The following is a 23034-nucleotide window of genomic DNA, read 5'->3' as shown; positions in this document are numbered from 1 at the left end:
CACCATGGGATTAAAGGGACAGTAGTAGCGCGGATATGAAATTGGCTACGGGACAGAAAGCAGAGAATAGTGGTGAACGGTTGTGTTTCAGACTGGAGGGAAGTATACAGTGGTGCTCCCCAGAGGTTGGTATTAGGACCACTGTTCTTTTTAATATATATTAATGATCTGGACTTGGGTATACAGGGCATAATTTCAAAGTTTGCAGATGACACAAAACTCAGAAATGTAGTAAACAATGAGGAGGATAGTAATAGACTTCAAGAGGACATAGACAGATTGGTGAAATGGGCAGACACATGGTAGATGAAACTTAACGCAGAGAAATATCAAGTGATGCATTTTGGTAAGAAGAATGACGAGAGGCAATATAAATGAAATGATACAATTATAAAGGACGTGCAGGAACAGATAGACCTGGGGGTGAATGTACTCGAATCTTTGAAGGTGGCAGGACAAGTTGAGAAGGCTGTTAAGAAAGCATATGGGATTCTGGGCTTTATAATTAGAGGCATGGAGTACAAAAGCAAGGAAGTTATGCTAAACCTTTTACAAAATACTGGTTAGGCCTCAGCTGGGGTATTGTGTTCAATTCTGGGCACCACACTTTAGGAAGGATGTCAAGGCCTTATGGAGGGTGCAGAAGAGATTTACTAGAATGATGCCAGGGATGAGGGATTTCAGTTATGTGGAGAGACTGGAGAAGCTGGAGTTGTTCTCCTTAGAGCAGAGAAAGTTAAGGGGAGATTTGATAGAGGTGTTCAAAATCATGAAGAGTTTTGATAGAGTAAATAAGGAGAAACTGTTTCCAGTGGCTGAATGGTCAGTAACCAGAGAACACAGATTTAAGGTAAAAGAACAGAAGGTGACATGAGGGGAAAAAAAATTACGCAGCAAGTTGTTATGATCTGGAATTCACTGCCTGAAAGAGTGGTGGAAGCGGATTCAATAGCGACTTTCAAAAGGGAATTGGATAAATACTTGAAGGGGAAAAATTTTCAGGGCTATGAGGAAAGAGCAGGGGGACTAATTGGATATCTCTTTAAAAGAGCCAGCAAAGGCACGATGGGTGGAATGGCTTCCTTCTGTGCTGTATCATTCTATTATTCTAACATTTGTCCCCACCGCCACCCCTCCACCTTTCTGGGTACATGCTACAGTGTCATTGGCAGCAGTTGTGGAGTTGCACTCTGGCAGTCTGCAGAGCCCTCCTGTTTCTGTTGTCAGTGTACAAAGACCCCAACTACTGCATAATGGATTAATGAGGTTATAATCTTTACAAAATATTGTAACCAAAAATTCATTTTGGATATGTGAGCTAAAAAATAAAGGCTATACAGTTACTGGAAGAAGTTGGAATCCTTCCTGCTTTGTGGATGAGTTATCTTATCTGGGGGAGAATGCACAGCAAGATGCTCCTTCTACTCTGCTCCAACTACATGCCTCAGCCATAATCTCAGAACCCCCTACTGCACAAATGTGACATGTTTTTCATTTCACATTCAGCCATCCTACGGCCTCTCTGAGTGAAGTTGCCTTTTACTGCCAAATTAGAGACATTTTGTGCCGTTGGCTCATGCCCACTCAGAACCCAATTGAGACTGCCCACATAGGACCCTTACAGCCACCAGAAAAAGGAGGCTTTCATCCCATTAGTCTGGGCTAGATTTCAAACCCAGGTCCCAGAAGCCAAATGCCATTGTCTAACTGAATTGGCCACACAGTTCCCTCCAAGTTGCCCTTTTAAGAATAGTTATAGGTCATAAAGAAATCATTCAATCCTGGAATTATTAGTTCTTTGTTAGAATAAAAGTAAAATAATAGGAGAGAGAATGGGGGGAAGGTAAACTATGATGAGCAGAAATGGTTTTAAACAATTTTATTTTAATTTTGAGAGATGTTTAATTTTTCTCTCGCTAATTTTCGACCAGCCCTCTTTCCTGAAGGTATTGAATCCTTGCTAGAGTATGGTGCTAAAATTGCAGTTCACCCTCTGCTACCTTGCTAAAGTGCCAATGAATCATATGTGAGTGTTGACCATGTGGTCCATTGTAGCGGAGCTCTATCGTGTCCTCACTCTACTCACACACTTCCAGTGAGTAGTAATAGGAGTGGGGACTCTGGCCAAATTTCTCATCCATCATCCAGGGATCCTAAGAGCAATTATTTAGTTTATGAGATAGGGTTTATGTTGCAAGATAGGTTGGAATAATGAAGGTCTTTTGGCCATTTGATCTCATCCTTCCAGAATACCAACCAGACCCTCTTCCCATTACAATATCTAGCTGTTTCTTAAATAAATCCAATGTCCTAGCAGATGCTGAAAAATTGAAACAAAATCAGAAAATGCTGGGAACTCAGCAAATTAGGCAGCATCTGTAAAGAAAGGGAAGTATTGATATTTCAGGCATAGCCCTTCATTAGAGTTCTGATGATGGGATATGCCTGAAACATTAAAATGTTTCCTTTCTTTACAGATGCTGCCTGACACTGAGTGTTTCCAGCATTTTCAATATCTGCAGTACTCCAGGTGTGTGTCCATTTGGTGGCACTCTTGCCTCTGGGTCAGAAGGTTTAAGCCCTATATCAGGGTGAGCTCAGACTCTAGGTTGACAATCTAGTGCAATAATGAGAGAGTGTTGCATTGTCAGATGAGATGTTAAGATGAGGTCTTGTCTACCCGGTCTGGTGCTTCAGATAAACATTAAAGATCCCATGGCATTATTTTGAAGTGCAGGGAGTTGTTCCATTGTTCTGGCCAAAATTCTTCCCTTAAGCAATACCACCAAAAAGAGTATCATGACTGGTCATTCATTTCATGCTATACAGGGGATGTTGCTAATGCAGAATGCCTGCTGTGTTTGTCCACATAACAACAGTCATTGCCCTTTATTGTGTAAAGTTTAGATGTGAAAAAGTTGTATATAAACTCAAGTACTATGTTTTAGTAATAAAACTACTCCTGATATTTTAGTAGCTTTATTACTTTAATATTAGTTTTTGTTTGTGTGTGTGAACTGAAAACCTTTTTTAAAAAATGGCTGCCCAAAATTTCCTGGAATTTCATAGGAGCTGAATGCAGTCTATGGGTTAAAAAGTCAGGATTCTGTTACTGAATGATACATCAACCTGTATCAGTCTCTATGAACCAGATGCACTAGACTGGAATGACACACTGCAGGTGGGGAGAAAATTTAGCTGGGGCCCAGGACAGCTGACAGCACGGAAGGCTATCCTGTTCCTATCCATTACCAGCAGTTGACTCCCCAAAGATAGCAGGATTAAAACATGTTGGCCCAGAAATTGCGCTGAGCGGTGAACAAACATTGCCTGCCGCTCGTTAGTTATAAACTCACCCACTAACTATTCGTGGGCTTCTGGGCGCCAATTTGCTTCATTGGTGAGCTGAAAAAAGTGCAGCGATTGTTCCTGGGCTTCTGTGAGCTGTGAGAGCAGGGAAAGGATCTCCCTCTCCCCTCAATCAATCAGCTTGAAGCATCCTTGACAAATCATGCAGTCAGAACCAGGAAGTGAAAGCTACAACAGTGAATTCAAATGTAAAATCAATTAGAGAAAGCGAAATAAAGAGTGAGTAAGATTAAAAGACAGAGATAAGAGACGGAAAGAAAAAGGAAAAAAAAAATGTCCAACAACAATTAATAGCGGGAAAGAACATTTTTAAACGTTAATTTTCTTTGCCAGAGAGGTTGTTTGGCAGTCATTAATACTTACCACACCATTAAAAGTTAGTTTAGACCTGATAAAAATCAGCGTAACTTTTTCCTGGAGAGATTAGTTTCCATCTGGGCAAGAGAGCAAGTTTGTGCTGGTCCATTCACTCCAGCTGGCTAGATTTCTTTACCGCGAAGCTTTCGGAGAAGCAGGGAATCAGGTAGAGCAATTTCCAGATTTTTGCATTTGACTGCACATGTGCGCTCTCCGGAACTCGCTCTTCCATTTTCCCTGAAATAACAGTGAGCGTTGTTTAGCCGTCCATTATTTTACGAGCAATTTCCGGGCCAATCGTTTTTTTTAAAAATCTTTTTTTTTCTGCAGATATGTGAAGTCTTATCTGTTACCAGATAAATCCAGACAAAGTAAGCGCAAGACTATAATTAAACGTAACACAACTGACCCAATCTACAATGAAACCCTACGGGTAAGGCTTAAAGGTCATATGCTTGTCTTTGCAATTAGCACTGAAGAAAAGGAGTTTGTGGGATTTGTGGAGAGAAGGGGATACAATGGCCTGCAGTGTTCCTATCTCTGTTGGAATTCCTGCATTTTACAGGATTCCCACATTAACTACAGATGCAGGAAGAAACCACTTAATATAGGGTATCCAAGACAGAGTCTGGTCTGAGTGAGTTATCTCAATCAACAGATTTAAGAACGGAAACAAGAAATTTGACTAAGAATTTCTGGTATATTTTAATAAAATTTATAAGTGATTTAAAATTAAATGCAATGGGAACATGTTTTGACATATTAGTTTTGGATGCACAAACCGAGCATCTCACACAAACATTCAAAATAGAGACATTGCAGATCTCAGCTAAATGCTCAAAATAACATCTAATTGTACAGTCATTTATTATTGACACCTTTTTTCCCCCATCTTTCAATTCCCTGCACCAAATACCATTCCCTGGCTAAAAGGGCGGGCAGGTGACCTGTTCCTGGTTCAGCGGATTCCAATACTGCTTTTCACCTTTGGGATCTGAATTGACATCAGGCCAGACTGATGGAATGTTTCTAGTGGAAGTAGGCCAACAGTTGTTAAAGAGTGATTCTGCAGCATGAAGTTATCCAAAATTCTGTACAAATTCTCACTAAATTGTTGGATGTAGGAAATGAGAATGTCTCTCTGATACAGAGGGGGGTGTTCTTCTGAGGTTCCTCATTGGGACAATGTAGAAAGAGCCTTACCCTGCATATAGCCTATGCTATACCTGACCTGGGAGTGCTTAATTGAACAGGGTAGAAGGAGTTACTTCAATGATTTACACAATTTTCTCTATCAATGCTCAAGGAAAATAAATTAGATTTTTTGGACATTGCTCTGAGTGTTTCAGGTGTTTTTTTTCCCCATCAGTATGACATCAGTGAGTCGCAGTTAATTATGAGGACATTGCAACTTTCTGTCTGGCACTATGACCGCTTTGGACGCAACAGTTTTCTGGGAGAGGTGGACCTCTCTCTGGATATTTGGAACTTCAACAATGAGGCTGAGGAGTGCCTTCCTCTTCATGGTAAGGTAAGGATGTCACTCTTGTACCTTTTAATAAACCTCATTTAAACAGTACAAGAGCAGCAAACTGATTTTCTAGATTGTTTGCTCTCAACAATTTGGTCTTAAGTTCTGCCAGGCGAAGGGAAAGGGTCTGAATACTTATAGTGCTATTAAATGTTGGAGAGGGATGCATTTCAATTTTATTTATAATAGAATAAGAGATCCACTTTAGGATTCTTCACAGTTCTTCTGAATGCCAATATAAATAATTTAAATGTCACAACCAAGTCCTGTACTCCATGTTCTGAATCTGTCAAAAAAATCCTGATGGTTCATGTGTCCAACGTCCTTCTCCCTACCTCCCAAGTATTAGAGGGGGAAAGATTCTGTCTGGGTAAATGACGTGAATGGGAAGATAGCACAGTGAGTTAGCACATTATCCTTTTACCTCTAGGACCCTAGCTTGAATTCAACCTTGACTGATTCCCTTAAAGAATCTTTTCTGCCGGTTGTAAAGATCGTACACAAAATTACTTTGGGAAGCTCTCAACCCACTGTTCATAATAAAACACTACCCAATAACCTCACTCAGCAGACTTATAGATATCTGGTGTGGGAAATAAAAGTGTCACCTTTGAGCAGTGGGAGATTTCTGAGGTACATTGTTGGAACAGAGTACAGAGAGGTTTACTCTGAATCTAACCCATATTATACCAAAAATAGTATGATGCTAACACTGGGTGCTGAAAGTAGAAAAATGTTCCATTTCCTTGCACTTGTACCTGTCATCATGAAAACAGAAAACCAAGGCCCTAAAATATAAATGATGGAGCTGCTTGAATGAAAGGTACCTGTCCCTTAATGTGTTCCATGGAGTAATTTTTGAATATATCTCAAGTACTTTATTAGAAATTGATATTCAGAAGTTTTCATGGTAGAGCTAAGGAAATGTCATTCCCTGCTAGAAGAGATTTGGGAGAATGCACACTGGTGAAATTAAATATTAGGATCCCTGCACACCGCATACACTATCCCACAATGAAATCTATTTACACCAAGTGTGGCCCCAAAAATACCACAGAGATTATCCTCAACTCCGCAAAAACACAACAGGGCTGGATTTTAAAAAGATAATCAATCTGTAAATATACGTGGAAATTTACACAGGGCTGTGCTCTTTGCAGATCCATTGGCTGACTGAGTGAATCATTGATTTCTTCCTGCACAAAATGTACATCTTCTGCACTGCACAGAGGAACCTTTAGAATGTAACAAAGTTCATGAGATGAATAAAACTGTTATGCTGAAAACATCAAGAAGAATTTTGTTTTTCAATCCCCCAGGACAGAAACGGGATGGGGGTGCATTGAATAACCACCACAATGCCATACTTAAACTTCAGCTTAACCCAGTGTGGATATTTAATAGTGAATTACTTTATTTTTTCCCAATTTCACTCTGAATCTTACATAAGATAAGCAGGAGCAGCCCTGGGAAGACTCATCTGATTTTTCTCCCCTCTGTGGAAAGTACCTGGCCTCTGCTCCACACATGTCCACAGCAAGGTGGCTGAGATTAGGAATTCAGGAGTTTAAAGAAATCAAGCCTACATCCCACAATTTCATAGTGCCACACAATGATGTTCTAACTTACTGCACCACTGTACCTTCCCCCTCATTTTATAACCCAGTTAGAAATCTTCCAAATAACTCAGATTTGATTTGTACACAAGTCACACCCTTCATTTTACTTTTAAAGAAAAAAATAAATATTATGCTTAACCTTAACACCACATCTGCAGATTTTCGAGGAACAAACTTTCCAATGACCTTAACTAATTTTTGTAATTACTTCTGCATTCATTTGATTTTCAGTAGTATTACTGGGCATATTAGAGATTGTGTTATCCACTGTCTGCAAACCTGTAAACCTTCTATTGCAGAACTGTTAGTTTACCACTAAATGTTACTGGGGAACTTTAAGGTGTACAAAAATGTGGAATGGGAAAAGGTAATTGGACCCATCAAACCCATCCACTCCCCGAACGGATCGTGTATAATTTGCATTGTCTTGGCCTCTTACCTTATTTAAATTTCTTGATGCAGATGATAAGACATTTTGGTAGGAAGAATAAGGGGGCCACATACTGCTTGGATAATAAGAGTCTGAATGGGGTAGAGGAGCAGAGGGATCTGGGGACACACATACACAAATCACTAAAAGTAGTGACGGAGGTTAATAAGGCCACAAAAAAAAAAGCAAACCAAGCATTGGGGTTCATTTCTAGAGGGACAGAATGGAAAAGCAGAGAAGTTATGCTAATCTTGTACAGAACCTTAGTAAGACCACACTTGGAGTAATGCGAACAGTTCTGGTCTCCACACTATAAAAAGGATATGGAGGCACTGGAGAAGGTGCAAAAAAGATTTACTAGGATGATACCAGAACTGAGAGGTTATACCTATCAGGAAAGATTGAGCAGGCTGGGGCTTTTTTCTCTAGAAAAGCAAAGACTGAGGGGTGACCTGATAGAAGTCTTTAAGATTATGAAAGGGTAGATGTAGAGAAGATGTTTCCACTTGTGGGGGAGACCAGAACTTGAGGCCATAAATATAAGATAGTCACTAATAAATCCAATAGGGAATTCAGGAGAAACTTCTTTACCCAGAGAAAGGTTAGAATGTGGAACTTGCTACCACAAAGAGTAGATGAGACGACTAGCACAGATGCATTTAAGGGGAAGCTAGGTAAACACATGAGGGAGAAAGGAATAGAAGGATATGCTGATAGGGTTAGATGAAGTAAGGAGGGAGGAGGCTCATGTGGGCATAAACACCGGCATGGAGCTGTTGGGCCGAATAGCCTGTTTCTGTGCTGTACGTTCTGTGTAATTCTATGTAAGACAGGAAAAGCTTCCAAGAAGCCAAATCTGAACTTCTTCCAGATAAAATTTGTCATATTGTGAATAACGTGCCTCTTAGCATCCAATAAACTATGAAAACCTCTACATTTAAATTTCTCCTTATTACCTTCATCTCCATTTCTAACCAGATATTCATCCAACTCCTTTTATGAACATACGAATTAAGAGCAGAAGTAGGCCATTCGGCCCCTCGAGCCTGCTCTGCCATTCGATAAGATCTTGGCTGATCCGATTGCGACCTCAACTCTACTTTCTCATCTACCTACTATAACTTTTGACTCCCTTGTTAATCAGAAATCTATCTAACTCAGCCTTAAAAATATTCAATGACCCTGTCTCCACCACTCTCTGGGGAAGAGAGTTCCACAGACTCATGATCCTCTGAGAGAAAAAATTTCTCCTCATCTCCGTCTTAAATGGGACACCCCTTATTTTTAAAATGTGGCCCCTAGTTCTAGTCTCTCCCACAAGGGGAAACAACCTCTCAGCATCTACCCCTTCTAGTCCCCTCAGGATCTTCTGTTTCAATAAGATCACCTCTCATTCTTCTAAATTCCAGTGTATACAGGCTCAACTTGTCCAACCTTTCCTCATAAGATAACCCCCTCATCCCAGGAATCAGTCGAGTGAACCTTCTCTGAGCTGCCTCCAAAGCAATTATGTCCTTTCTTAAATAAGGAGACCAAACTGCACACAATATTCTAGATGTGGTCTCACCAATGCCCTGTACAACTGTAGCAAAACATCTCTACTTTTATATTCCATTCCCCTTGCAATAAATGACAACATTCCATTTGCCTTTCTGATCACTACTGTACCTGCATTCTAACTTTGTGATTCATGTACTAGGAGACCCGGTTCCCTCTGTACCTCAGAGTTCTGCAATCTCTCTCCATTTAAATAATATACTGCTTTATTCACTGATTCAACATCAATTAACATTGATTTATCACAAATTAACTGAAGTCTATTTCACACATGATGCAGGAAAGACATTTCAAGAATTTATTGCCTTTGTATAAGTATTATTAGCAACAGATATTGTAACACAAACATTCCCACAGTTTTTGACTAGATATCTGGGCCCCAATTTTCAAAGGAAATTGTGGGTGCGTTGGGGGCAGGGGGGCTACGAGCGGGTGAGGGAGCCGGCTCCATCTGGCCGACTTCCGGATTCCCCACAGATGCGTCTCTGTGCACGCGTGCCTTACGAATCCGGAAGTCCTACTGGCAATTAAAGCCGGCGGGATGATAGTTAAAGAACCAAATGCACCTCATTGAGGTACTTGATGTACTTTATTTCTGACATAGTAGACAGTTAAAACGATTTTAAACTTACCTGGGCGGCTTTGCCACGGCTTTTGATTCACGCCTGGTTTCACCAGTCATGAAGGGTCGGATCAGGCAAAAATAAACAAAATAAATTAAATAAAAAACCATTGCACAAGGTTGAAAAAACAAAATAAACCTAACCTTTCCACCCTGCTTCGATGTCCCTCTCAGCCCCCGATGTCTCCTTTTCCGACGTCCCTCTCAGCCCCCGATGTCTCCTTTTCCGACGTCCCTCTCAGCCCCCGATGTCTCCTTTTCCGACGTCCCTCTCAGCCCCCGTTGTCTCCCTCTCCGATCTCCCCTTCTCCACCCCCCCCTCTTGTCTCCCTCTCCGATCTCCCCCTCCCCCCCCCCCCCCCCCCACCACCTCCAACCCCAATCTTCCCCTCTTCAGTGCCCTCCACTCTGTTCCAGCGCCGGATGACATCTCTCTCTCTCTCTCTTTATCTCTTTCCCCCCCCGCCCCCCCCCACTCCTTGGCGTTACAGCTCCTGTTGGCAGCCAGCCTGTCAATCAGACTGGCTGCCAGGCACGAAACCTGGAAACAACTTTAATCACCATCAATTACATTGTGATCATGTCAGAAAAGGTATATTTTTTAAAATTCGGGTTTGCCACGCACGCCTTCACCCCCACCACCCCCCCGCCAACCCGCCACCATTTTAAAATTGAGCCCCTGAAGTGTGTACCGGCAGAATGATAAAAATGTATGGAAAGCTCAGATACTTATAGAGAACTGGCAATAGAAATGGAGGATATTTGGTTAGTTGGGGAAAATGCAGCAGGTTATAATGAACTCAGTCAAATAATGTTAGATCATTTTTTGGAATTGGTTCCAGATGATTCAAGGGGATGGTTGCTTGAGTAGTATTCAAGTAATGTAACTTGGGGTTTCTTTTCCACTTGGATATGTCTAGTTATATTTGAGGCAAAATGGACTATCTGTGTGAATTGAGAGTTTTCTTGCCCTATTGTTTATCAGATAATGTTACAGATGGGTGATCTGCATCAACTAGGCCAGGTTATTTGATCTGGTAATTAATCAGAAAAGGGATAGAAGTAGCTAGCCATTCAAACTTTCCAAGTCCGGGACAATGTCATTGTCTAAATGCTTAATCACCAGGCTATTAATGATGCATTCCATATTGTTGTGAGGCTTTGAAATGTATTGCTAATAGACAGTTTGGTTAAATGTGAAGTTCCCTTTTTATCTTCCCTTTACACCAGAATTTCCCCATCTTTGTAAAAACTAATGCAAAGGCATAATTTGAAAGTAAGTTTATTCCATTTTAATTTTGTTTTGATGTTGCAGGCAAGTGCAGAGTCTGGGGTTATCCCTCCTTATAAAGGGGAGTTGGTACTTTCGATAAAATACATTCCAACTGCCAAAAATGTTCTTATAGACAAGATTAAAGGTAAGTTTATAATGACTGTAGTTTGTGCATTTAACCTCCATTTAATCCTATGATTCACCAAGCTAGGAATTTCCTCACCTGTGCTGCAATCTGTTGTGAACAAATCACAATACTCAAGAGGCTAGATCTTTCAATTGGACAAAACTTAATTGAGCACAGACAAATCGTTAACAATACCAGAAGTGTTATTTATGAATCAGATTGTTTCCATTTAACCAAAGGGAAAGGGGTGAATTGTGAATGCATAACTGTGATTCCTACAGTAGTTTGAGACAAACAGGACAGGGCACAGCAGTGGATGGCAGATTAGTGCCTGTTTAGTGCCAAGCACCATTGCAATCCAGTAAGGTGGGCAGGTGGCCTAATCCCAACGATTGTGTCAATAATGCCTACAGGTCATGCTATTTTTTCCCTCTTTGCTCTGGGTAATTGCTTAGCCTCAGCCTCTACCATATGGCACAACTACAGAATTATGATAATCAACCTGCTTTCTGTTACCCAGTGTGCCATTAGCTGTGCCACCAAATCATTCCATGGGTAGTGTTTTTCTTTAGAATACAGCTGAGTAGTACCCACAACAGTCACTTTGGTAATTGAAAATAGCTTCCAGAAGAATATTGAACTACTGTACCAGCGTAGCTAATGACATGATCTTCATCAAAATGCTGTTACCTAAAGTCAAACCATGTAACCTGATCTCTAACAGGAAAGAAAAGCACAAGGTCACTAGAGGGTGGGGAGCTGCAGGTGTGGATTAAGGAGGCCAAGAACCTTACACCAATGAAAGTAGGAGGAACGTCAGACACTTTTGTCAAAGGGTAAGAGACAGCAGTGTGCTTTTGTGCAAGTAACTATAACTATCAGTGTTTTAATCATTTGTGTATCTCTGCGTACCCTCTGTGAATTTGTGGACAAGAGAGGAGAGTGACTGAAATACGGAGCACAGCGCAGAATATTTACAGGGAGAGAAGGCTCCCATTTACAAATAACATGACATATTATGGCCCCAGATTTACTTGCCATTTTTGGCAAGTTTGTATCTTAAAATAAGTGTACTGGCATTTTTGGAGGTGATTGCTTGGACGAAACTCATTTCTGCTAGGTTTCCGCCCTATATAATGTCAGTGCTGTAGATTCCATCGCGATCTGTGGCCTTTCATGTATGAACTCACTGGCAGAATTGCTTTATTTTGGAGCCTGCAGGCTGAAGAAACTTTGAGAAGTGTTTGCTTTTAAAACGTTATTTCACTTTGTACCTGGATAGAGCTTGATTTGCCTCTGACAGCCCATGAGTACACTGGGCTATTTTTGACCTGGGATGGAGCAATTGCTGGTTGCATCTCTGGAGCTTGTACGCTCTGAGGGGGAAGGCTGGATGCCTGGCTGTGCCACTGTCTTGAGAAACAATAGCCTTGTGCAGATGCAATCCAGCCGTCGCCATTCTACTAGGCCTGAATCTGTGTGTCCTCTGATCAGGGAGCTGGCTGGTATATTGGCTGCTGTCAGATCCTGAAAGCACACAGAGACAGCTGCATGCATCTCAGTCCCCAGTAGCTGAAGGCTGGTACGAAGTGGGTGCTGTCTAATTTGTCCCCTACTGCCACCAGGACAGCAATCTCTGCTTCCATAGAGGCAGAATCATCGACTAGGTCCAGGCTCTCTGAGCTGAGGGGCTTCAGCAGATTCCAACGAACTTAATTCATTGGTGCAATAAAGAAAACGCTTCCCTGACACCACGGATATGGGCTGTAGACTCCAGAATCACAGCTCGGAGACTGACCTCAGAGCCTGCACATAGAATGTTGCATCAAACCTATGTGGTCTGGGCCCCACAACTCTGCTTCCACAGGTAAGATGGTACATCTTCACCCACTCCACAGGCTTCCTCGTGCTGTGAGTCATCTGCTGCCACATATCTGAACTAGTGCATGGGAGTGAGAAAGCAAGTGGGGATTGTGGCAGAGTAACGTGGGGCAGGATATTGATCCAAGGACACCTATGTGGTCATCAGCATCCTACTCATCATCATCAGTCAACGAAGAAGACATTTCTGCCCTCCTGCTTCTCATCATCATCTTCCTTTGCTTCATCATCCTCTGCTTCCTGTTGCTGTGATGTATCTGCAGGAAAGGAGGGTATAAACTAAGAATGGGTGACCATAACCCATTAAAAGATTAAGGAGACAGAGAAGGGTGTGAAAGCTTCAAGCTGTATGCTGCTTCACAGGCATCCTATGGCGACTATCTAGGTGTGCACCCACTTACCTGCAGTGCCTTACCGATCTTACCATCTGCCACAGCTGAGTGGAGTGCATACCCAACAGCTCTATGGCCTGATCTGCATATGGGGGGTCAGCTCTGATGTCTAGAATGCCCCCTCTCATCCTTTGCATTTCTCAGGCGTTGTGCCCAATTTCTCCTGTAACAAGATTTAGTGAAATAGGTGATGGCTAGTATTTTTGCCAAGTAGCATCAGACAGCTGATGTAATAGATCTGCTGGTATCACACTGTTAAAGTGAAGGAAAAAGTTTTAAGATTCTGCATGCAAGTAATTGCTGTTAGGGAAAATGGCGACACATATATTATCAGATCCAGAATTGCTGAATTCTTAAATCACAATGCAATGTGAAGGATGACTTGTGCAGCTAATAATTTGAGAGTGAACAGTGTATTGGCACCCATGGCACCCAAGGAAGAAAAGGCAGAATGGCTGGTGTGTTACCTTACCTGTACTCATCAGATCATTGAACTTTTTCTAGCACTGGTCTGTAATTTTAGGGGTGAGAGGTAGCACTATAGCACTTCTTCCCATATGGCATGCAAGACACATTTTGCAGATTCCAAGCATGGATACCCAGTAGTCTTTCTCTCCTTAGCTGCATATCTTGCAAGAGGGTTTTATAGGTCGGCCTCACAACATTTTGTGCTCTTCTTTTCTACCTTATTCCAGTGTCCTGTTCCCTTCTTTGGGTGCCTCTGCCAGGTCTCTCACTTGAAGACAAACTTCAAAAGTGCCACACTTACCTAACAGTTGCTACAGCCTGCAGTTGCAATCTTCAGCTATTCTCGGCTCTTTAAAGGCCTGCACCTGCAATTTACAATTCCCCAGTACAGCAGATGTGCTCAGCCAATGCCAAATTATATGCAAATAAACTGACCCCACAATTTATGGTTGATGGGGATTACTGGATGGAAGTGCCTCCTCCAACATAAATGATCCCATGGATTTTTAGGACCTGTATTACAATTTTATTCCCATTTCATTGATTCTTAAATTTATTCCCTGCAGCACACACTTCCATTTGCTGCAAAGTAGTAATGCCCATGAAAAACCTGTCAAATACCATTTTTAGTTACAGTGACATTTATAGATCTGTGAAATTTCCTATTCAGATGGCTTTCCAAATAAATCCTATCTTTTATCAACACTACTTTCATATGGCCCAGAAGGCTGAGGGTGAGGGAGATCTATAATAATTTTCCTTAAGGAGCATTGCTAGTTTATAACTGAAGTCAATCCCAATCCCTTCATGTTTCAGGTACCTTCTACCATTCAGGACCAAAACATCCAAACGGAAAACTCCTGTGGTGAAGAAGACATTGAACCCTCACTACAACCACACCTTTGTGTACAATGGTGTGAAGCACGAGGACCTGCAGCATGTCTGTCTGGAGCTGACCATCTGGGATAGAGAGCCCCTGTCCAGCAATGACTTTCTCGGAGGAGTCCGCCTTGGATTTGGAAATGGTAGGGAAAGAAGAATGGGAGGGAAGGAACTGACCTGAGTTTCAGTAGATAAACTGGTCATTACTGGTTTCAGCTGAAATTTTCAGTAGGGGAGACATTAGCTTATACAACCTTAATTGCTGACATTACTGTTAAGACATCCATACTGCTTTGTAACACACTGTACATGTGCTCTAGAATTCCTGTGCTGTAACTTGTGACACACATACCCACACTCATTTTTTGCATATTTTGTTTCAGGAATCAGCAGTGGGCAGCAAGTGGACTGGATGGATTCAATGGGAGAGGAGATCAACATTTGGCAGAGGATGACCCAGTACCCCGGCTCCTGGGTTGAAGGAACACTGCTGCTTCGTCCAAACATGACTGGACATATCTAGTCAGTGAATCAGGGGACAAAATGTCTAACTTCCAACCGGTACATCTTGATGGTGGATTACTATAATGCAAACAGAAAGCTAAGTGCACTTAGCACCAAAAGCCATATCAAAGTAACATTTTATCCTCCCCCCTCCCCCCCCCAAAAAAAAATCCATATATTCATTCCCACCAAAATTGTCCCTCCCGGGAATGGAGGGAATATTTTTGTTTAAAAACAGATATGACTAGCTCCAAGAATTCACAGGAACAAGAATGGCAACTTGTAGCAGATTGAGATCTGACCATGTCAGGAAGAGGGGAAGGAGGAAATGGAGTAGGGAATACTTTGTTATGTTAAAACTGCTTCTCTTGCAGCCTGTTCTTACTCTGCGAGTGCTTCTTTTCCTTCCCCCCCACCACCCTAATCAGCAATGAAAGTGACGATAGGGAATTCAGTCCCACATTCCTTATTAGGTTGGATTATTAGTTTGTTCTTTGGACATGGATCTTATATTCAGATATTAAGTCTTTTGCTACTCATACAAACCATTGCCGTATTTTGTTGTTTTGCTTTTTGTTGTGGGAAACTGGTAGTTGGAATATTTGTTTTCAAGACCAATAGGTCAGTAAAATTGCCTCTTTTATCAGAACAGAATATTGCCAAATGTTAGCCTGTGGTAAAATACAGGCTGCAAGTTCCCTTAATACTACTCCTCGTTCCAGCTTGGAAAATCAGGAATAAGTTAATGCCTCCACTTCCCCTAATTATATAAAATGCCCATGAGAGTGCTAAAGTCATCATTGCCGCTGTGGAAAATTGCCCAGGTATGCCCTGTCCACAAAAAGCAGGACAAATCCAATCCGGCCAATTACCGCCCCATTAGCCTACTCTCAATCATCAGCAAAGTGATGGAAGGTGTCGTCGACAGTGCTATCAAGTGGCACTTACTCACAAATAACCTGCTCTCTGATGCTCAGTTTGGGTTCCGCCAGGACCACTTGGCTCCAGACCTCATTACAGCCTTGGTCCAAACATGGACAAAAGAGCTGAATTCCAGAGGTGAGGTGAGAGTGACTGCCCTTGACATCAAGGCAGCATTTGGCCGAGTGTGGCACCAAGGAGCCCTAGTAAAATTGAAGTCAATGGGAATCAGGGGGAAAACTCTCCAGTAGCTAGAGTCATACCTAGCACAAAGGAAGATGGTAGTGGTTGTTGGAGGCCAATCATCTCAGCCCCAGGGCATTGCTGCAGGAGTTCCTCAGGGCAGTGTCCTAGGCCCAACCATCTTCAGCTGCTTCATCAATGACCTTCCCTCCATCATAAGGTCAGAAATGGGGATGTTCACTGATGATTGCAGTGTTCAGTTCCATTCGCAGCCCCTCAAATAATGAAGCAGTCCGAGCCCGCATGCAGCAAGACCTGGACAACATCCAGGCTTGGGCTCATAAGTGGCAAGTAACATTCGCACCACACAAGTGCCAGGCAATGACCATCTCCAACAAGGGAGAGTCTAAACACCTCCCCATGACATTGAACGTCATTACCATCGCCGAATCCCCCACCATCAACATCCTGGGGGTCACCACTGACCACTGGACCAGCCATATAAATACTGTGGCTACAAGAGCAGGTCAGAGGCTGGGTATTCTGTGGTGAGTGACTCACCTCCTGACTCTCCAAAGCCTTTCCATCTACATCTACAAAGCATCTACAAGGTACAAGTCAGGAGTGTGATGGAATATTCTCCACTTGCCTGGATGAGTGCAGCTCCATCAACACTCAAGAAGCTCGACACCATCCAGGACAAAGCAGCCCGCTTGATTGGCACCCCATCCACCACCCTAAACATTCACTCCCTTCACCACCGGCGCACAGTGGCTGCAGTGTGCACCATCCACAGGATGCACTGTAGCAACTCGCTAAGGCTTCTTTGACAGCACCTCCCAAACCCGCAACCTCTACCACCTAGAAGGACAAGAGCAGCAGGTACATGGGAACAAAACCACCTGCACATTCCCCTCCAAGTCACACACCATCCCGACTTGGAAATATATCGCCGTTCCTTCATCGTCACTGGGTCAAAATCCTGGAACCCCCTTCCTAACAGCACTGTGGGAGAACCTTCATCACACGGCCTGCAGCGGTTCAAGAAGGCGGCTCACCACCACCTTCTCAAGGGCAATTAGGGATGGGCAATAAATGCCGGCCTTGCCAGCGACGCCCACATCCCATGAACAAATAAAAAAAAAAGGCACACACCAGAAAATCAAACATAATCAAAACAGCGCACCAAAAATTAGGCCCTCTTTTTTGCCCCCTTAGTTTCTCAAGTAAAATTGGAACAATCTTTTAAGACTCATAGACAGAGATCTTAAGAGACATTTGTTTAGTTAGAGTCCAGTGATATAGGCATACAGTGCATGTAGCATTAAAAAACTGTAGTTAAGGAAGAAAGTTATTTGAAATATTCTGGACTATTTTAATAATCACGGCGAATACAGGATTATACAGAAGTAGACTTGCTACGGTTTGTTTGGTGGAGGATCTATAAAACTGTACAGGAGATAGAAGCGGACATGTCTAATGGGTAGTCAAGATCAATGGTCAAAAAGGATTTCACAATAATAATGTCAACTGAAAACTGGTCCAGTTTTGTTCTTTTTAAATTTAAGGGGTTGAAACTGGGCTTCTTACATTAGTAACCAAATAGCAAGTTTGTATGAAATTCCTGCCTCTGCTATTTTTATGAAGGTGTATTTATTTTAAATAGGTTAATGCTTTTGTTAAAATACCAGGTAGAGGAATTTCATATGAATGCATTAATTTATTTTGTTACCTTGGGACTTCAACCCCTAAGTTTCTTCCATCTTTTCCAAGCCTTACTACCGTTGCTGTACATTCTTCTGGCTGAGGGTCAGGCCCATGGCCAACTCCCAAGCCTCGTATAAAGCAAGATGCATTGGAACGGTCTGGCATGATTGGTTTTTGTTCCCCCTTTCTATCACTGCAGAGATTATCTCACCTGTGCTTTATCGTTGCTTCCAGAAGAGCTGCAAAGAACAGAAACTCATAAAATGGGGACTCAAGCTAAAAGCTGCCTTCTACCCATCATTAGCACATTGTCTTGCATTACCAACACACATCCCAACCTTATAACAGTTTCACTGGCACTTTGATTTTGCCTTTCAGCAACTGGTTGCTGGATATGATTTTTGTTCAAGATCTACAAACTTATTGAAGAGGCTAAATTTGAGGAAGAAGTGAGATTGAGGAAAAGTTTATCAGAAAAAGAATTAAGGAAGCATTTGTGATACAGGTCATATCCTTTTTACTGACCTACACCAAGAGCTCCATGTCCTACAAGCTAGAGATTTTAAATACTACATTATGCATTTCAAAAACCACATATTTTAATTATAATGAAGTTATTTAACTTGAAGCCGAGACAGGCTAAAAGACTAACCAACATTATTTCAGGCCTCTAACTACAGCAACTACCCTCAAATATATTTGTATGTTTTCTTTTTTTAGAAATGCACAAAATAATCAAAGTTTTGAAAGAATGTAAACTCAGAAGCAAAAGTCAAGTTTGACAAAAACCTCTTTTGGGGGGAATCCTTCATGCAAGTTTTGTATCCAAGTACAGGGGAGCAATTTATGCGATGAATTTTATATTGTCTCATTGGGTAAACTAAACATCTGCTAAATTAAACATCTGTTATTCAAAATATATGGATTATGAGTAAATAGCATTTTGTTGAACTTGGAGTACACACACACTCAGAAGAGTTGGACAGGGACTTTTCGTCTCCATTTTATGTAGCTTATCTCTTAGATGAAAGTATATTGATACAGTAAATGGTTTCCACATTACTGTCTTCAATTCCTTTTATAGTAAGTCAATATCAGCCTTGAATTTATTTTTGGTCTTTGCCATCAAACCCACTGTGGTCATCAAATATAAATCCTAAGATGTATTTTGCAGTAGAAGAGCTCAGACTTTGCTTAGCATTGCTTTTCATGGGTTCATGGTAGAGTCAATAATATGTTAGCTGACTTTTACTGGTATCCTTACAATGAAGCTAATATGCAATTTAGTAGATTGAGGATAGTACGCATGAATCCTGGTCAATGTTGGGTGGATTTTAAACAGTAGGCATCTATTTCAATTTCATCCAGTGGCTAAATTGATTTTATGGGTAATGGGGTAGCACACCTCATTTGTGCTTCATTACACTGGGAGGTTTCACACCCAATTTTCACCAATGGTTCAATGAGTTTATTCGGTGAGTAGCTGATCATATAGTCCTGCTTGCAAAAGAGTTCACTGATCTCAATTAGGATGAAATGTGATGAATCCCAGGATGTGTCCAATGCTATAAATCATACAAATTTGTATCTTGGCCTATGCTTTAAAATGTTTAAAGTGGAAGTACTGGCTACTATGATTATGAGTTCCTTTGTCTAAGCTTTGAGAGCTGACTGGTAAAACAGAATACACACCTAATTTCTGAAAGCATACTGTATATTAATGACAAATTTTAAATTTTGTTTGGTGAGGTTGAAGTTGTTTACATCTGTGGATTCCTTTTGTGTCTGGTCTGTCATTGCAAGAAGTATTTTTGAAGCAGAACAGTTTTGATTCATCCGGTAGTATGCCCTTTTTATCTTCCTTTGTGCCAGCTTGAATATCAAAGTAGATAGGGAGACATTTAGCCAGGCTGGTGCCCCATGTTCTTTAGTTTATGTGATTTAATTACTTAACTGCACTCCACAGTGGTGAGGCAGAACTCCACGGAGGCTGAAGGACTCATAATTATATAATTCCTAAAACAATCACAAGGACTCTAAATAACAACTTTAGGTATTATGCTTATCGTGTTGACCTCAAAAGTTCCAACGTACCGGCAAGAATTAAGGACCATTATTTTTTATCTGCTGATTTATCTTTGACTATATAATTTTACTACTTACAATAAATGTAATTAGTTATTAGCCTGAGATATATGGTCTGTAAGTATGATGTTTTCCAAGAATTCAGAGTTCTGTAGGACATGATGAGTAGGCCATACTATTTCTGGTGCATAATCCACTGGCAGAAAGTTAATTATTTTCCCTGAAGCACACACTATCTCCTATACTTCTAGAATAAGGTCAAGTTTTGTTTCATCAGGAGCAGCAGCTTGCCTAAGGAATCTGACTTTTTGTGTTCTGCACAAGCAAAACGTACTGGGAAGATGGACTTGTAATAGGACCTAACACAGGTCAGCGAGCCAGAGGTAATTGGCAAGGACAGGATACATGCAGCAGTTTGGGTAAGTTGGAGTTTATGGAGAGTGGAGGATGGGAGGTAATCAAGTAGAGCGTTGAAATAGTCGAGGCTGGAGGTGACAAAGAAATGTATAAAGGTTTTAGCGACGAAGGGGTTGAGGCAGGGGCAAAAGTGGGCAATATTGCAGCGGTGGAGGTAGGTGGTCTTTATGATGGAAAGGATATGGGAAGTGATGCGCAGCTCAGGGTTGAGCAAGGCACCAAAATCATGAACAATCTGGTTCAGCCTAAGAAAGTGATCAGGGACAGGATGGAATCACAGGCAAGGGAGCAGGCTTCGTGGCAACAGCTGAAGACTACTTAGAATTTCCTGATGTTGAACTGGAAGACATTATGACTCATCCAAGACTAATTTCAGACAAGCAATCTTGCCAGCACAGATGCAGTTGAGAGGTCAAGAGGTGATGGTAGAGCAGATGCCACTGGCATACGTGTGAAAGCTGATCTCTTACCTGCAAAGTTGATAAAGTAGAGAAGGGGCCAAGGATAGATCCTTGGAGGACTCTGGAGGTGACAGTGTGGGAGAGAAAAAAGTAATGACTCCCTTTCTCAATTTTATCTAAAGTTGCCTTTGTCTAGTTATGGAACTATAGGCACAATCTACCTTAGCACTGTAACATGTACCACTTAAGCAGTAAATTCATGAACTCATTTGTGAGTTTCACGACTGAATGACTTCCTCTCCAGAAATTGGTAATGGACAGAGAATGAAACTCTGCACCTGCAAAAAAGTGAAAGTAAATATAATTCAAAAGTTTTTTTAAAACTTATGTCCATATTGTATAAATAGAATGTACTCCACTTGTGAGAAAGACCTTATATGACAATTTTAATGTTGGGGGTTAAAGGAAAGCACTTGGTGTGGTGTGTACTTGTCAGATATAAATCTAGACAATCAAGAAAGTTTTATTGGAGAAAGAAACAGGGTTAACGAAAGAAACGTTAACTCAGTTTCTTTCTCCACAGATGCTGCCTCACTTGCTGAGCTTTTCCAGCATTTTCTGTTTTTATTTCAGATTTCCAGCATCTGCTGTATTTTGCTTTTGGAGAAAGTTTATATTTCCTATTAATCCTAATTACCAATTTTCTCCGATAGCTATGGGTTAATTCATGAGTGAAATACACAGAGCACATTATCTACTCTTTATCACTGATTGTCATGAATTTGGGGTTTACAAACTTCTTATTTCAATCTCCAAGTATATTTGATACTAGATGAATAGAGTATTGTGTAAATAGTATAGGAGAGCAGCATAGCACTAAAGAGCAGTAGGGTGCCAGTTTTCTGACTCTCAGCTGTTCCGCTTACTCATAGGGAGGGAACCTCAGCTTGAGTCATGCTCGGCTGTTTTCACAATGTCATTGGAGCAGATCGCCCAATCAAGCCATCGGCCGGCGAGCATGTGGTGCAACTGGAAAAGGAAAGGTTTTTTTAAAAAAGTTTAATTTCAAAACAATAAATAAACTTACCCCAATAAGTCAGTGGATAAAGCCACTCCAATGCAGCATCCAGTGTGTCACAATGCCAAACACATCAGGCAGGATAACCCCAATTTGAATCATACTGCTTTCTGCTGGGTTGGCCAATACAGTTATGCTTATTGCAGTGGGCTGAGGATTCTGCTCCTGACCACTATCCAGTGACCCAGTTGAAAAGTGCACATCAGGTGAGGACAGGATCAAAAACAGCCTATTGACACTGTCTAGGTTTACATATGAAAAATGACCACTTGACAGAAGGGTACCGTGCACCAACATTCAACACTTCGGGCAGGGGAGAAAATTGGGATAAAGTAGGGAATAAATAAGCCATGGTAGGAAAAATGTTACTTAGGATTTGTGTCAGGGTAATTACACAGCAAACTGAACACTAATCCTGACCTTTTTAGCAGCACATGACAGCTGTTGATCTGTGAACTATGTCATATTGTACAGTTATCCAATAAATACAATCTATATATCCCTCTGAGTGAAGATTTTGTTCTTTGAACTTGGATCTTATATTCAGATATTAAGTCTTTTGCTACTCTTACAAACCATTGCCATATTTTGCTATTTTGTTGTGGGAAACTTGTAGTTGGAGTATTTGTTTTCAGGACCAATAGGTCAGTAACATTCCCTCATTCATCAGAAAAACTGTATGGTGGAATATTAGCCTATAGTAAAATACAGGCTGCAAGTATATTTTTTGTAGCAGTGTTAAGTGAAACTCAATACCACTCCTCATTCCAGATTGGAAAATCAGAAAATTATCTTGAAACTTGGAAGGAAGGAGTATTCCAAAAAGTTTTCAGGTACTTTGGTTGCACTACCATGCCAAAAATAAATTTAACAAAATTGCAACTGTTTTAAGTTTGTTCCAAAAATAGTATGAATTGAGAGGAACATTCTTCAGTTCTGTACATTTTTGTGGTTATTCCCAGTCTTTCTCATGAGTATTACATTGAATTATTTTTGTACAGATTAAATTAGAAATTGGATCATAGGGTTAGATTGCAATAATGAGACTTGCCAAATGTTGTGCATGGATGATGAGGGTATTAAAGCAGAAAAATAATGTACAAAAGAATTTGGTTTCATTACGTGGGTCACCAAAAGTTCCTGTAAATGTATTGGCTAAGGCTTTCTGCAACCCCAAGGAATAGGGCACATCTCAGGGAAGGGCAGAGATACTACCTACTATGGAGATGT

At 41.2% G+C, this 23034-nt stretch overlaps 1 protein-coding gene across 2 annotated transcripts in view; it reads left to right on the top strand.

Annotated features, from left to right (window-relative positions):
* sytl4 (synaptotagmin-like 4) overlaps positions 1 to 22303 on the top strand; it is an 85661-nt gene extending 63358 nt beyond the window's left edge. For both annotated transcript variants that reach the window (XM_067996929.1, XM_067996930.1), the window contains 6 exons: positions 4057 to 4159; positions 5096 to 5257; positions 10801 to 10903; positions 11610 to 11721; positions 14443 to 14651; positions 14892 to 22303. In XM_067996929.1, coding sequence (XP_067853030.1) covers positions 4057 to 4159; positions 5096 to 5257; positions 10801 to 10903; positions 11610 to 11721; positions 14443 to 14651; positions 14892 to 15031 — 829 coding nt within the window. In that variant the 3' untranslated portion in view covers positions 15032 to 22303. The remainder of the gene's footprint in view (positions 1 to 4056; positions 4160 to 5095; positions 5258 to 10800; positions 10904 to 11609; positions 11722 to 14442; positions 14652 to 14891) is intronic.
* The last annotated feature ends 731 nt before the right edge of the window (positions 22304 to 23034 follow it).

This window comes from Heptranchias perlo, chromosome 15, assembly GCF_035084215.1.
Source record: "Heptranchias perlo isolate sHepPer1 chromosome 15, sHepPer1.hap1, whole genome shotgun sequence".
NCBI lineage: Eukaryota > Metazoa > Chordata > Chondrichthyes > Hexanchiformes > Hexanchidae > Heptranchias > Heptranchias perlo.
This window is presented reverse-complemented; position numbering and strand designations above follow the sequence as displayed.